General features: G+C 31.9%; 1 protein-coding gene across 2 annotated transcripts in view; it reads right to left on the reverse strand.

Annotated features, from left to right (window-relative positions):
* Positions 1–16,986, reverse strand: part of FANCL (FA complementation group L) — a 68,968-nt gene that overhangs the window by 25,695 nt on the left and 26,287 nt on the right. For both annotated transcript variants that reach the window (XM_058278605.2, XM_004470463.5), the window contains 2 exons: positions 9,352–9,448; positions 4,409–4,477 (listed from right to left, as the gene is read on the reverse strand). In XM_058278605.2, coding sequence (XP_058134588.2) covers positions 4,409–4,477; positions 9,352–9,448 — 166 coding nt within the window. The remainder of the gene's footprint in view (positions 1–4,408; positions 4,478–9,351; positions 9,449–16,986) is intronic.

Here is a 16,986-nt window from a genome sequence, read left to right on the forward strand (position 1 = left end):
AAAAAAGGAGACATTCCACAGGATCCAGAGTGGATAACAGATTTTTTCTGACATTGTGGTTGTTGTAAATCAAATTTATTTTTCTTAACATCTCTGTAAAACAGAAAAAGTTCACTATTTCCATATGCATATGAACTGAAGCAAAGGGCAGTCATGTGACTCATCTGAAATTATACAATTAAGTCAATGGCTGAACTGTAAACAGAACCTAAGATACCCAACTGCTAGTCTGCTGCTCTAACTAATAGATCATGCTCCCTGCTATGTAATAGGACTGTTTTCTTTAATTATAAATTCTTCATTCACCATCAGATTATCAGCCAGAGGCTTTATCATTAGTTTTCCTCTTCTTGCATTATCAGATTTCCATGATGAAAAATATAAAGACCACTCCCTAGTGCATTCTACCAATTCTGACAACTCCAGCCACTGTGGCAAGGCTATTTCACCAAGCCTGCACTTAATGGCACATTTAGAGGTCGAATTGCAATTTTAAAATCCATTTTAGTTTGGTCAGCGACCTAGACAAAATGGATATCATTTTTATATAATCACTAATATCAGTGTACTTAAAATCTGACATTAGGGCATTTGATGGCCTCATTGGTCATCAATATTCACATCCATGACGTGTATTTAAAAGTTGAAAAGGTTGTTAAAGATAAAATTTGGAGCATTTGTGATGTTGGGAAGTAGAATAAAATAAAAATCAATCATGAGCTGTTACTTACATTCTATGCTAAAATCATTAAGAGAAAATTCATTGGGTAAACAAAGTAAATATCTGAAAAGAGGTGTTGAGACACTTGTCTTTGAGAAGCACTTTGTGATTCTTTGGCACATATCACGGCAGCAGTAGTAGCAGCAGCATTGCCCTTGGTGCTGATTTCTTACTACTCTAAATGTCTCCTCTGAGCCAGAATACACTGGCTGTTGCTGATCATGCTGTGAGACACCTGCACTGGCTACTAGGCTTGTCATGACGCACAAAACCCTACCATCTTCAGCTTGACATTGTGCAAGTTATAATTATTCATCCAAATGAATATGTCAGAGCAGCAGCAGCAGACCTCTCATCAGAGCAAAAGAAAAATACATCAAAACATTATCAACTCAGCAGGAAGACAGGGACCATAAGGAAAATTACCCATTTTTAATATGGATGCCACAAAGCCATGTCTATTATTTTACAAAAAGAAAGAAAAATAAAGATCTTCCAAGTTTAAAGTCCAGAAACACTGACTCCAAAGAGGAAATGCTTAAAAGCAGAAGAGGATTTTTTTTTCATCAATTATATGAAGCCTATTTACAGTCTCCTAAATATAAGATTACTGCTGGACTACAGTGGTAATGTTTATGTTGCTTAAGACCCAACTGTTTAAAAACTGTTTAAAAAAAAAAAACTCCCAAAAGCAGAATTGTTCCCAACCAGTGAAAAAGAATCAAGAATCATATACAGTAAAAAAGTCTGAAATCACTTCTTACTGTCGAATCTAAACCAGTATTACCCACACTCTTATGTCTAAGACTCAGGAGTTCATACTTCTGATAGCATCGCCAAAAGGCTGACAATGCACTGCTAGACTCTAAAACAATAGGTAAATATTCTTTGAGGTAAAAGAAAAAGTTATGAAATTGCCTCCAGAACTTCACAGATAAAGAAGACACATCCAAATTCTATAAGCTAATTCTATAAATAGGTAGTGTAAATGTGGAGTCCTATCTTTGATGTACATAAATTTGAAGAATCATTAAAACTTCTAGAACTATAAGAGAATATCAAGATCAAGATATGGAGTTTTCTTATTTCAGATGCAAAAAACAAAACCATAAGTAAATCACTGCATTGAAAGTTGACCTTCTGAATGACAAAATTTATATACGTCTGTATGTCAAAATATATCATACACAAAGTTAAAAGATGTGCCACAGAAAGAAGATAGGTATATGCCATATAACCAACAAAGGATTAGGGTCCAATATCTATGAGGAATGCTTATAATAAAAGAAAGTATTTTTTAAATAGGCAAAAATTATAAACAAAATAATAATGATTCTTTATCAACTAAGATCAGACTAAAACTTGGAAAGGATTAGGAAAAGTAGAAATTACTATGCATTGCTGGAAAGAACTATAAATTTATACAATTTTGGAAAGGCAATTTGGCAATGTCTAGTAGCCTTGAAGAAGTACAGTCCCTACAATCAGTATTCTCACTTTTATGTATAACCCACAGTAAAAGTCTCATATAAGTGCACCAGGCATATATGAAGATGTTCAATATAACACTACTAGTAAGAAAATGTGAAAAACCTTATCAATAAGGCAACAGCTGGTTGATTCACATAATGGAATAATACAAAGCATTTAAAATAAAAAAACTAGACAAACATGTATCATGAATAAATCTCAGAAACAATGTTGTGTAAAAAAAGGTTAAATTGCAAACATTACAGATTATGGTAAAAATAAATGTAGCAAAAAAAAAAATATATATATATATGGATGGATAATATCCTAATATCCACACCAATTTCAGGGAAGTGGTTAGCTCTAAAAAGGAAGAGAAGGAAGGAAAAAGGAGGGAAGAGTGGGAAAAGGAGGTGGAGTCTCAACTGTTCCTAGCATATTTTATTTATGAGAGAGAGACAGAAAGAGATCGCTGAAGCAAACATAGCAAACAATTAACATCTGTCAAATCTGAGTTGTGGATGCAAAGGTATCTTAATTTTTATCAATTCTTTGCTAAGAATATTTGCTGTGTTCTATAATTTTAAAAGAACTTATGGCCTTCAAGTTATTACTAATTCTAAGTTTTCTTGAAACTAGTACAAATCAGAAAACTTGTTGTATGACAGAAAAGTAAATCTAAAATTAGAAACATTATAAACACTTTTCCATGCTTATATGTGTAAGACAGTGAGCTGATTTTAAGTAGAAAAGAAATTGCCCTTAAAGAATTTCCAACCTGTTAGGGAAAGAACCACAAACTAATTTTGTGAGATGGAAGAAAAAAGTCTTGTATGGGGATGCAAATGTTTTCATAGATTAAAGTCTGGGAGAAAGTGATTATATGGCTATCTACATAAAGAACACTAAGAAACTTATCAAAAATATATTCTTCAACCTTGGAATTGCAATAAATATTAAAATGTAGTTTAGAGTAGCATATCTAGAGAAAATAATACAATTCAGGTACAATATTTTCTCATGAGCTCACTTACGATATAAAGGAAAAACTTACAGAGCCAAATAGAAAATACATATTAAAAAAAGAGAAAGATATATAATTTATATATATTTCCAATTCTATCTAAAAAAAAAAACAGTATTTCTTATATATTTATAACATGAATCAAAGCAAATCACAGGCTTTTTCTATCCTTTAGTCTTTGCTAATGGAATTTTTTTATTAAGAAAACGAAATAAACTATTTTTTTGAATAAACATAAGTGATTAAAATGATATTTGGACTTTCACAAGACTGTTTAAATCCTGTTAGGCTTTTTTTTTTTTTTTTACTAATTTCATATGTGAGACAATTACTATATTCCTGTGTATTTGTATTTTAAAAATGTAACCATAAATTTTTACTGTAACCTAATCAAAATTTCATTACAGATGATTGGGTAGCCTCTATTTAGAGAATATTTATAAAATGTCAGTAGGAATTTTTTTCTCTTTGTATAAGAATAGAAATGTTCTCTAAACTATCAGCTGCCACAATTTAGTTGGTAAAAGAAGACCCGTACCCATCATCATTAGACTGTTCTTTGAACCTGACCACCATTCTGCCACATCTTTCAAAGTCATACACACACATGCTGATGTTGGTACTACTCATAATCATACCACCTTCCATCTATATAATGCTATGAAGCCTCTACATACATCATCATGTTAGATATCATCAATGTGCTGGGAAATTATGATGGCTGAATAGGAGAAAGACTCTCCTATATTCTATACTCAAAGTATGAATGTGCCAAAGCACACACAACTCATTCTCCTCTTAAAAGATCCTTTGATACTACATCATCATTGTTAAAAGTTTTATCAATATGTAAAATTTCACTCAATTGCCCACTTATTGCTCATTGCTTTATATATATTTCCTTTTAGATTTTAATTTAAAAGAAATTTCTGTCAATAAAGCTTCCACAAGTTTACCTAAAATGAAGCATAACGACCTGGAGGCTGAGTAGTGTATATACACACACAGACACACATATGTTCACACACAGGGAGGAGAAAACAGACATTAATTACTAGGATATATGAAAGAATCATTACGGATGACATGTTTATAAATACATGCTTAAAGAAAATGGAAAAAAAAAAAGTATAAGCTATAATGAGCAACTAGAGAACAATTTTTAACTAGTTAAGATAAGAGTAGAAATTTACCTGTTGTGTCCAGGAAACAGAAAATGGAACAGGAAAATCCACAAAACAATCCGGTGCTTCTGCAGGGTACTACAAAAGAGCATAAAGTAAGTCATTTTTGCCTCTGTGACAATTGCATATAAAGTATTTTGCAAACAAAATGACTATATTAGAAAAAAATGTTATAAATGCAAATGTATTATGTATATGTTTTTATTCTATTACAGTGATGTTGAGAGTTGATTAATGCTCAATCTATGCTCAGAGTTATAAAGTTTGGTGATTTGGGGGTAGCAAAGCAGGCAATGTTGAATAAAAAGCCACGAAGTCAGTGTTGGGTCAGCTGCTAATGTGATCTCAGTGGTGAACCACACTGGATCTCAGTAGTTAGTATTTTAAAGTTCCTTCCAGTTCTAAAATCTAATCTCAAATAGCCTCAGCCACCATTTAAACTGGCAGTATCTGTTAAAAGAATCAAAAAATGCAAAAAATAAACACATGTAAGTATCAATTTAACGAAAAGATTTTTCATATTATAGCAATTTTTTTTAACGAGGAGATAAAAAGAAACAATGAAATATTCTCTGGCTTATTAAGGAAATGCAAAAGTAATAGTTAAAAATACTTTTAATTAAGAAACACCTTTTCAAGGTTGGTAAATAGAAAATTTATTCTTCAACTGGTATATACAAAAGTGGTCTTTTTAAAAAGTTAAATCTCTAACACACTGATGAGAAAAAACTGGGTTTCTAAGTTAACAAAGGCAAAAGGCAGCTTTTCAATTTTTATATAAGAAAAATGTACTAGATAATTTCCTTAAAATCCAATTCTGGGATTCTTCCAAATAACATGTAATTAAAAATACTCTTTTTCCCCCATTAAAATGCAAAATTTGTTGAAAGAAGATTAGTTTAAGAAAAAGTCCTCTCTCTCATCTGGTAAAATGTTTAAAATAAGTTTCAGACTTTCACTTTTTTTTAGCCTCATATTTTTCAGCACTTCCTTAGGTAAAGCAAAAGAGAACAAAAAATTATCCCTGAAATATTTAATGATCATCAGCCCATTTGAAATCAATGCTTTTAAAAGAGTGAACATTTAGGTATGATTGCTTGACTAAACAGAAACTTATTATCAATACACACCTGACTAACAGTAGCTTGCTTGGTAGAACAGATGATACAAAGGTAGATATAAAAGAAACCATATAAAAATATTATTCTCTAAGTAGAGGGAGGGAGGGAGGGGGAAAAAAAACATAAAAAGTTATTATTTTTAATTGTGGAAAACACAAATAGGAAGGAAGGAGGGGAGAAAGAAGGAAAGTCAGTTGGTCAGGCTGAGATTAAGAGAAGGGGCTCTATTTTAGACTATTCAAAATATCAGATGAAGTACTTCAGAATATAACTGCTGTAATCACTGGAAAAACAATTTGTATGCCATTTTTATAGGTAATGTGATTATATCTCAAAGAAAATGAAGGCAGAGACCTAGGCTTTCTCTAGTTCACTCCATGTGTGTGGGGGGGTGGAAAAAAAACAGAAAATTTAGTTCACTTTGAGTTCCTGCTATTTATCTCCCACTGACGTCGACAATGAACAATTCAACTCTCTAACTTAAAAGAATCATCAATCAAGACAGAGTATGTAGTTAACAAAATGGCTACTGCAGTCAGAATATTTATGTCAAGAACAGTATCTGTGGCCTTGCAAGTATTTAAGTGCATATATACAGTTCATTAGATTAAAAGGGAATAAAGATTTTACATTTGAGTAGGATTCAATACAGTAAATGTTATATATGTATGGACATGAAAAGAGTTCCATGATTAGACAAAAAAAGCAAGTTATAATAAAAATAATATGATCCCACATACATACATAAATGAGCCCACTATATAATTTCTGTGATCATGACATCTTTAAAATATATTTAATATGCAATTATGTGTACATATAAATATGTATATAATGAATCTGAAATATCTCTAAGTGGGTGGATTTACTGTATAGCTATTATGTGTTAAATGAATATACAGTATGTGTTAATTATATTCATATGCAGGATCAATTCTGTTAATATGGTAAACTTTGCATAATTGCATAGAATCTAAAAAGCATAAATTTAGATATTTTAGATGATTTGTCATGAATTATTAAAATATGAAGTAGCATCCTTCATATTAATTTTCAGACATTTTCCTGAGCTACAATGTAGATAACTGAATATGTTATAACATAACTTTGACAAAATTAAGATTGTTTTCAGTAGTAAGTTGTATAGGTATATATAAAACCACCAGTGACTACTTGCCAAAATTTTTACTTTAGAAGTCTAAATGACAAAAAAAGCTCCACATTCAGAAATATTAATTGAAAAATAAGCACAGCATTTAATTATTTTTAATCAATAGGTCCCCAAACCTCATTTGAAGCAATCCAATCAAGAACTATAATACAATTAATTATTAATTACACTAATAATTATATTGATATTACACTTGACTACTACATGATACTAAGTATATATTTTTATTATACAAAATATGTTTAAAACTGTATAGTATGTTCCTCTTAGGAAAATTTTAACCTCTTCCGTAATTGGACCATTTAAGAGGTAAGGCTGTCTTCTGAATGAATACATACAAACTGCAGCAGATTACAGAAAAAGCTGTCAGAGACAGAGTGCCTTGTGATTTGTTTTTCCAGGAGTTTTGATCTTGGCCAAACCTGAGGACACCTGGGCTAATTCAATAGTAAAAAAAGATAATAATTCCATGTTTTAGTTCAGGAGGTTTTGTAATACAGATGCATAAAAATACATCTATAAAAAGCCACAAAGTTTAACTGTTTGCTTTATTACATTTACTTTTTTATTTATATATTTGTTTTTATTAGGAAGTATGAAGTCGAAATTGGTATTGTTTATAGGTTTTTTGAAGAATGGTGAGAAGGTGTGACTGAATTGGGAGAGTATGTATTTTTCAGAATAAAAATAAAATAAATGCATTTCTTGAGCCACACATCAAAAAGAATACCGAAAGAAACAAAGGTCTGTGTGTTTACAAAAATAATTTTTTTAATCAGCTTTCCTTTAAAACTTAGTATGGATTAAGATTTTTGCCTTATGTACTCTTGATATACACTATTTTAGTTGTCATTACTTTTAACTGACAATCAAAGGCCAAATACTCCTAAAAAAGAAATCACATCTCAAAAACAACTTCAGGGTTTATGAAAGCTAAGCTAAATGGTGAACTAAAGATTATAAGAAGTCGTCCTGCATACTAACATAAGATTCATTCAGTTCAATACTGCCTTTTTTTCTTTCTAAAAAAGAAAGAATTTTTTCCCTAAGTCCTTCCCAATTTGAATAGACTTTTCTGTTCTCTCTTGACAGGTCCTCCATAATAGTGCTTCATAGTGATAAATGTTACAAAAACTGACACTTGAAAATATTCTCCAGAAAAAATATTAAGAGCATCACCTTATCTATCCTAAAAAAGTAACAGAAAATGCAGAAACAATGGACCTTACTAGTAGCTACACACTCACTCTCAATACTACCCATAAATAAAATAATATACATTACCCTGGATTAATAAGAAAATGCTGCTAGTGCAGTTAAAGGCAGTACAGACATAAAGCATTATCTCCATAATAAGTTGAAAAAGTTGTAAAAATGAGGCTACTGAAAAAAAAAAAAAAACATGATCAAGATGTATTTAAAATCCTTAATTTCGGTCTTCATAACAGCAAACTGTTCTCAGTGTACAAAATAGAAACAATTAGAGTTTTGAAGGAAATGACAGAACCTTTGCCACTGGTGGCAGATGACCTTTTTGGGGAATAAAGGCAGATTTCTCCTGATCTGAAAAAAAGGTGCACCTTTAGAAACTATAAAGGAAAATAATAATCTTTTCATTTTAATGAATATAACCATGTAACTGATTTTATAAATAAGATTTCTATTCCACTAATTTTTCTCTCACTTATCACATATGGTTCTTAAAATTATACCTACACATTCTGTAAAATAGAGAAAGAATGAGTCATTTCTCAACTTGTCTGAAATAGAGGCACTATAAGATATCAACTTTTCTGTGTCACCCAGTATAGCTTTATATATTAATTTTCTCTCACAGAAAGCTTAAATGCCAGACACATTTTTAAAAAGGACAAACACAATTGATCTTTTCATCACTACATCTTCTGAAATAGAGTTGATTGATGACTCCGAAGAACAATAAAAAAGTTGGATGTCCTGTTTTCTTCAAAATTCTAATATCTCCCTAGTGATTATGAAGTAAATGATCAATATGCTGAACTAGCTTATTCTACTTATTACTCAAAGTTCACAATCTAGAACAAAAAAAATAATACAAAACATCCATCTTATGTGCTCATGAAGATAGGGGGAAGTCACAGCTCACTAATCTGGAAGGGCTCTATAAACAGAGGCATGACCTTCACACATTGTTAAAAATACCCAAATCCAAAGACTTCAGCCAAAACAAGCACATGACAAAAAGTGTGCATGTGGGAAGCTGAAGGAAGAGGGGCATTTCATATAAGAACTATAAAGGGAATTCTCAGTAAGAGCTGAAGGCTAAAGACTTTTCCTCAACAGAACTATGCCTGAGATAGTGGAAGCTTCCAACTCTTTTCCATATAGCATGTTACAAAAATGACCTTATGGTACTTTAGGATGCCAACTCTGATTTGTCGTATTTCTTTATTATAAAGTCTATATTTGGATTAAATTTGGATTAAAATAGTGACATGAAATTATATCTAGGCTTGTGGCAATCTGGCGAATTAATTTCTTGAGATTTTCTAAAATCAATTTTTAAAAGCATCATATGGGTATTTTTTTAAGGCAACTAACACCTCTTTGCATTGACAGCATTCACAGAGTTCAGATCAGAGTATATCCTGACCACAATGATGGTTAAACAAAGCACATACCTTTGCTTTCAACTTGAGGGTGATTAGATGCTCTCTACCAGAAGCATCTTCGGCTTTTAACTTAATGGTACTGAAGCAAGTATCCACATATACAAGTCTAGTGAGTTAAGAAAACAAAAAGTTATCACACTGGGAATGCAGGGATAGAGGATGGTAGGATTTGAATGAAAATATTTGCTATATTTCTATCTATCCATTACAAAAATTAATCAGAGGAGTTTCTGCATGCCAGCCATTTCTGCCGCTATGGATTTACTGCCGTTAATACACCAGCCTTGTGCTTAATGCAGTCATAGATCTCTGGATTATTTACAACGTGTGTCAAGGCTCATGCTGTGGTCAGTGAGCACTATGTTTCGGTTTTCCATCACTGAAACCTCTGGCACACACAGCATGTTCCTGTCAGCCTCTACTTATGTACACATTAAACTTCCTGTCAAACTCTTAGATCCATTTCTATGGTTTCATACAATGAGACTTTTTTTTTTAAATGCTTCCTTTTTTGTTGTCCCCTCAATGAACTTCTTTATTATTGATATGTTACTATACAAAAATCTGGCTGATATGAGTTCATATACTAAAATTGATCCTTTAAGGAAAATACTGTATTAACACAGGTATGGTCTGGTCTCCACAGTATGTGTGTGTGTGTGTGTGTGTGTGTGTGTTTGTAATTTACACAATATATAACTTCTGACACTTAACCTGAACATGTATTCAAAATGACTAAGATTTAAGCATATCACATAAGCACAATTGTTTTGGCTTTAAGTTGTTCTAAATGTATGAATATCCTAGAATGGAAACCAATATCCTTTGAAATACATCATTCTATTAAAATATGGCCCCCTGAGTAGCATAAGGTACTGCTAAAAAGGTTCAAATTTAGCATTATATTTACTAATGACCTGAGCATGTAGGTATTTTTTTGACATCTTTACAGTAACATTCTACTGTAAAAATAAAAAGTAGTCTAGGAGTATCACACAGCTTATCATCCAGACTGATGGTAAGACCCAGAGAGTTCGGAACTAACATAAGCATCCTAATTTAGGAAACATTATTTTTAACATCACTATTTGCCAGTTTAGTCACTGACCAGGTATAATGGCAAAATGAGTCAATTTCAAGAAATGCTGGGCAATGAAGTTGTAGAACACAGTTTGTAATCAAAAATTGATCTAAACCTAAGATAATATTCATTTTACAATAATGGAATAAAAAGTAAAACAAAACAATCTGTATCAGGTGATGAAAATTTTACCATAATCTATAAAAAGTCTAGGGTCTTAGAAAAAAAGGAAGGAAATTAAGGCAATTGAAAAAAAATTGAAAAAGCACAGAAAATGCAAGAAACTAAAAGGTGAAAAGGAAATTTTAAAATAAATCTTAAACAATAAAGCTGCGCTGAAAAAAATTATAATTGCTCTACCCTTAACTTTTCAGTGAAAAATATGTAGTCATAAAAAATATAAATCTGTTTACAAACTGATAATTTCTAGACTCCAGCTAGAGATTAATTTATTAAGCACATAAATCCAGCTAGAGATTAATTTATTAAGCACAAAAGGCTTAAAAATAGTTACAGAAACTAATGTAAATATAGATGTGAACATTTTGATGTAAAGTTAAAGAAGAGATGACAAAAATTGAGAGGTGGAAATCATAACATTAAATCATAACATTAAAATCTGTAATTGCTGATTTGAGAGTCAAGATATAGAATTTTTAATTAAATTGACAAAAACGAGGTTTAAAAAATATTAAAGCTAATTAATAGAAGAATAAAAGAATAATGAAGGGAGAGGAACGATGGCATAAATGAACTAAACCCTTTTCTACTATAGTAGCTAATTAGCAAATAATTCCTAAAATTAAGAAATCAAGAAATATTGAATGTAGGTATATAATTTACAATTAGGGAATTATAAACATGAACATTTCAAAGTAGGTATCTCAAAGAATAGGAATGGGGATACGAAATTAAATGGGGGAAAAAAACCTCTTGCTTTTAAAAGCCCTAAATACTTTTTATTCAACTATTTTTGAACACATACTTACAAAGAGAGAGAGAAACCACATCCTCAAGAAAGGAGGGGGGAGAAGTAGAAGAAACAAATCCCCAACTAGTACTTTTCACACTTCACATCAGTGTTCATAGTCAAAATGCTCAAAATCACTATTCAACTGGCTAGGAGACAAAATAAACAATTGCTCCAGCCTTTGTTTGCAAACACACAAAGAGAAGAGTATCATCCTCCCAACAAAGTTTAGGACAAAGAAGGAATACATCAAAGAAAAGCACTGTCATGCTCAAAATATGGCCTTTCAGTCAAAGGAGCCATAATGTAATTTTGCTAAACTTCAAATAACTAATTCAAATAAAACAGTCAAAAAAATTATAATCTTAGATTATTCTCAGCATGATCATTTAAAATTAAAAAACATTTTACCCATATTGATTCCTTGCTACTGTGTTTGGGGGATGGGACAAAACCTTATGTTATTATTAACATCCTGAGTATGTGTAACCTATGTAACCTGCCAAATGTTCTCTAGTATTCATTCTTACCTTTTTCCTTTTGCTATTAGAATCCCTCATCCCATTCCACTCTTCACAAAACCAAGTTTTAGCAGGGTACAAGTCCACCCAGCTAATGAGGACTCCTCCCAGCGGTCCTTGCAGTGAAGTGTCATCATATAATTACATTTTTGATACAGGCAGAAGTAATATATGCATCTTTGGATCATTTTATAACAAAACCTTTCCCCCTCTCTCTCTGTCTGTCTCTCACCTTTCATATTGACCAGAACTTGGACAGGCCAGTAAGAGCAAAGACCATGTAGACAAGAACAACACTCTAGCACAACGCTGACCAACAGAATGTCCTGCAGTGATGGAGGTATTTTGTATCTGCACTATCCAATACGGTAGCCACTCGCCACATGTGGTTATTAAGCACTTAAAATGTTCATAATGGTAATTCAGAATGAAAACCATGGTTAACAACTATGTTCTTATATGTATTATATAACAAAAAGTATCATTATTGGTTATAATTAAATCATAACACTAAGTATTATAAAACTTACACTCTGATATTGTTGGGTGAACTAGTATCTCAACAATCTTATACCTGCTGTGAGCTAGGAACCATACTAGTCACCAATATATGTTTCTTTTTAAAAGGCCCTATTACCTTCACTTGAAAAATGAACAAAATGCACCTTGGAAAAGTTCATTTATTTGCCTAAGTCACAGAGCTGATGAGCCAGAATTAAAGCCCAGCTCTAATTATTTGAATTCATGCAGTATAAACATGTATCTCCATTTTCCTCAATATGTTATTTTCTTTGAAATGCATTATGAATTATAGAAAATATCACCATTTAAATAGCTACTGGACTTAACAAAAAAATCTAACCTGATATTTATGCTGACAATCATGAGCACAACAAATTCAGTAAAAATCAGTTACCCTTATCCAAAGACAAATTCAAAAAGCCAGTAGTTGAATCATAGTCGCGATAAATGTTAAAAATACGCTACCTCAAAAGGACCAAAGCATCAGGTCATTTCCCCTATTAGAATCATTTAATCTCTGAACATGTGATTATTAAAATAAGCAATGGAGCAGATACAGCTCACATGGTTGAGTCTCTGCTTCCCATGTATGAGGTCATGGATTCAATCCCCTCCCTCCTAAAAAAATAAAATACATAAATGAACATAACTCTCCTCTAGTAAGGTAAGCATGTATTTCATCCAAACTGGGACACTCTTAAGACTGAAATGGGGCTGGGATAAAGGTATAAATTTGAACTATCCTAGGTATACTGCGATGTACGATCAGTCTACCTACAAAGTTTTCCATTTGAGTACACTCGTAATATTAAACAGAAAATCCTCCTAAACCCAATCAACTTTAATTCTTAATGTTTTAATGGGGCATACTACAAACAACATAAGCAGAGTTAACAGAAACCCATCAAGACATTTTTGCACCATTTACCTTTGTGATCCAGCCTAACAATCAAAATAACCTGGAACTGTCATACCATATTCACATTACCTTTTAGAGAAGGTGTTGTTTTAGAATGTTTTTATGGAAGGTGTAATAAGTACAGAAACTACTACAGTAACAATCAATGTTAAAGTCAGCTACAAATTCTCATTGCCACCTAATTAAAAAAAAGGTAGGTGGATAAACAGAAAAAAGAAAGATTTCAATCATATTCTAAATATTTATCTTTCTTTTCTAACTTAATTTTTATAGTGTCTGATCTTATAAAGCAGACTAGAAATGTCAAGTATGTAATTAAAAAACACAGCAAGGTCTATATGACCTAAAAGAAAGCTTTTTCCACTTATTAGCAGATTTTACTATTGCCTTGACAAATCTGTAAGATTATTTTTTGGAGTATATGGAGAATTTAGACATTTTGACTTGGTTACAAATCATTAAAATTCTAAAAATCCATTTAAATAAATATGTCATGCAAATCACTGTGTGCATCATTTTAAAAGATATTTTAACTGGTTGCTCAGGCAGAGCCTCAAAAGATAGCAATTCTAATATGGAAACAGCACACCTTAGGTCATACCTTTAGCTCTGTGGGTCCTGAAACCCAGCATTATCAGTGTGCCAGTATTCCAGATCTGATTTAAAAATTAATTCACAAAAATAAAATTGACAAGTTTTTCTTACTTCACCAGGCAGTGTTGGATAATTATCGGCAAATCTTTTTCTTTCACTCCTTTCTCAATACAACCCATGCAGACTTCTCTTCTACACATTCTTTGTTTGTAAAGACTATAAAATGATTAACAGCAGCTAACAGCAGCTGTATTCTAAGTCAATCATCCATTCTAGTTACTATAATTAAACTAGGATATTCATAAATCTAAACAATAGATTTCAAAATTATTTTCAAGGATGGGTTAATTTTTCAACTGGCCAGTTTTATCCATGGTGAAATAGCTTTCACAAGTTTTTACCTAGAGAGTGTGACTATCTCCAAGAACCTGGGGGAATTTTATTAAAGGCTCCATGTAAGAGTCATCCCTATCACAACTCCAGGGAGCAGCATTCACACAGAATGCCTTGGTACTGTTATACAGCTAAACTTATCTAGCTACATGGTTTTATATATAAAATTGGGAATAAAAACATGTATCTTGAAATTTATTATGAAGATTAAATAGGAATTACATAAAGTTGTCAGCACAGCCAATGGCACTTAACAGAAACTTCATAAATTGCAGTCAAACAACTATAATGTAAAGAAACTTGTGGGACAGGCATTCACATTTTTACTTTTGACTTTCAAGTTACAAATCTGTTCCTTCTTCTCCCATATCAGAACAATGTGGTATAATGCAAAGGAAAAGTCAAATACTTTCTATTTATCTCTTAAAACATTTATTCCATTAAACATTTTATATACTTACACTATTTCTATTAACTTTGTTGCTAATGGCTCTCAAGGAATCCTATAATTATATTCTATTGCACTTATCATAGTTATAATTAAGTAATTCTGTAATGATCTACTTAAATTCTGACTCTTCCACTAGAAGTGAGTTCCACAAGGAAGTTAACCTCTGCCTATCACTGTATCACCAGTGCCTTATAGTACAGGTACTCAATAAATATTAGTTGGGTGAAAAAAAAAATGATTCAAAAATCTCACATGTGTATCCTCAATGCTTCAACTGATTTTCATTACTGGAGTTCTCCCAACCATGTCAGATCCACTTAGAAAACTGGCTCAAACTAACTATATCAATGTAACAGAAATAAAACCAGAAAAACTCTTCTTCCCTTGCCAAACAAGTCCCCTTCCTGCATTCCTAACTATCCTCTAAACCCTAAGATGTTAACATTTAAGCATCTGGAAAACAAATGAAAATTATTTCTCTCTATTCCACTATTCTATACCCAAAAAATGACTAGGTCCATGACATTAATGCCTCAAGATATATTTTCATAAAATCCCTAGTTGCTTAGAAATTAAGTGATACTGCTAAATAAGCCAGAGGTCAAAAAAAAAAGAAAAATCACAATGGAAATTTGAAAATATTTTTTAACTAATAGTAATAAAAGCATAACATGTCAATGCTTATTTCTGCTGGGCCCTCCAGATCAATGTCTTGAAGCCTCCTGCTTTGTGGGTTCCCAAAACAGCTCACTCAGGCAGGACTTTGTCCACACTCAGCCATTTTTTCGTAGGAGAGATGATGTGAGTGCACTTATTCTGACACCATCTTCTCTGCTGGGCCCTGATCAGTAAATTAATGATACAGGAAGTCAGGAAATCATATTATTTTATTTGAATTAGACTGTTAAATCACAATTTTAGGCAATTTTTTACCTTCTAGTTTAAAAAAACAGAAGGGTGTTTTGCTGCGACTATAGTTTCCTTTTGTTCTAGTATAAGCTCCATTCTGCTGCTGTTCACTCATTATTAGTATGTGGTAAGTACTATGGTACAGTTGCTGTGTGCACACACATTTTCAGCAAGGAACAGCTATGGATAGCACCCTGGCAGTGCAGCTCAATTAGGGTACCCTTTTTGTTTGTGAATATCTGCAGGAGAGCAGAAGAGGAAAGAACAAATGTGTTCTGAAAGAAATTAGTATACTGCAACACTGTCATATGTTAAAATGGATTTGACAGAAATCATACAAAGACATTATTTGTAAGAGATTTGAGTGTGTACATATTAACCAGATTAGAAAGGAATGTTTTGTTTTTACTGAGTGTCAGATCTATTAAGCACTTTTATAACCAGCATTTGATCCAGTCCTCAATATTATTTTTTAAACATTTTATGAAAATAAAATAAAAGTACAGGTAAGTGCTAAAAAAAATGAGGACATTATAAGAAATGTTTTTTCTCAACTTTATTGGCAGGCTGATCAAAAAGTATATCTTACCAAACCTAAACAAGAGCAAACAGAAAGTCTGAATAAGGATATATATTAAAGAAATTCAATCTGTAATGAAAAACATTATTAAAAAAAAAAAAAGAAAACACCCTCGAGGCCCAGATGGTGCCACCTGTGAATTCTTCTAAATATTTAAGGGAAAAATAACAACAAATTATACAAAGTCTTCCAGAAAACAAAAAATTAAGAAAGGTCAAAAAAAGAAAAGAAAGATGACAGGGCTTATCCAAAAGGACATAAATGGTAATGCTTATGAACACAACTTCAATGAGGATGTAAACATGAAAGTCAGGATGTGAGAAACTGAGAAACAGAAATAATTTAATCTTTTAATTTTTAATACCACTTATTCTTTAAAGGGTTTATAGAATTAAGGCAGTTTACAAAACGAAACAGAACATAAGACAAAAGAGTATCAGTAGGAGAATAAAAGCCATGATAAGATTAGCATACTGAAATGTGAACTCTATATCTAGTATGGTCTAAACTATGGCCAAAAATTTGGCACTAAGTTTCCTAGAGGCCAAGTAAGCAAGAGTTTATTCAATTACAGAAATCACATTCTCCATTAAATTAAAAGTGGATGGTTCAAGAGAAGCATGACTTTTCCAACAGCTGAAATGGGAGAAAACTTCTTTTATGTCTTGTCCTAAAGGTAATGCTGTAACACATAAAATGGAAAA

Source organism: Dasypus novemcinctus, chromosome 17, assembly GCF_030445035.2.
Source record: "Dasypus novemcinctus isolate mDasNov1 chromosome 17, mDasNov1.1.hap2, whole genome shotgun sequence".
NCBI classification, from domain to species: domain Eukaryota; kingdom Metazoa; phylum Chordata; class Mammalia; order Cingulata; family Dasypodidae; genus Dasypus; species Dasypus novemcinctus.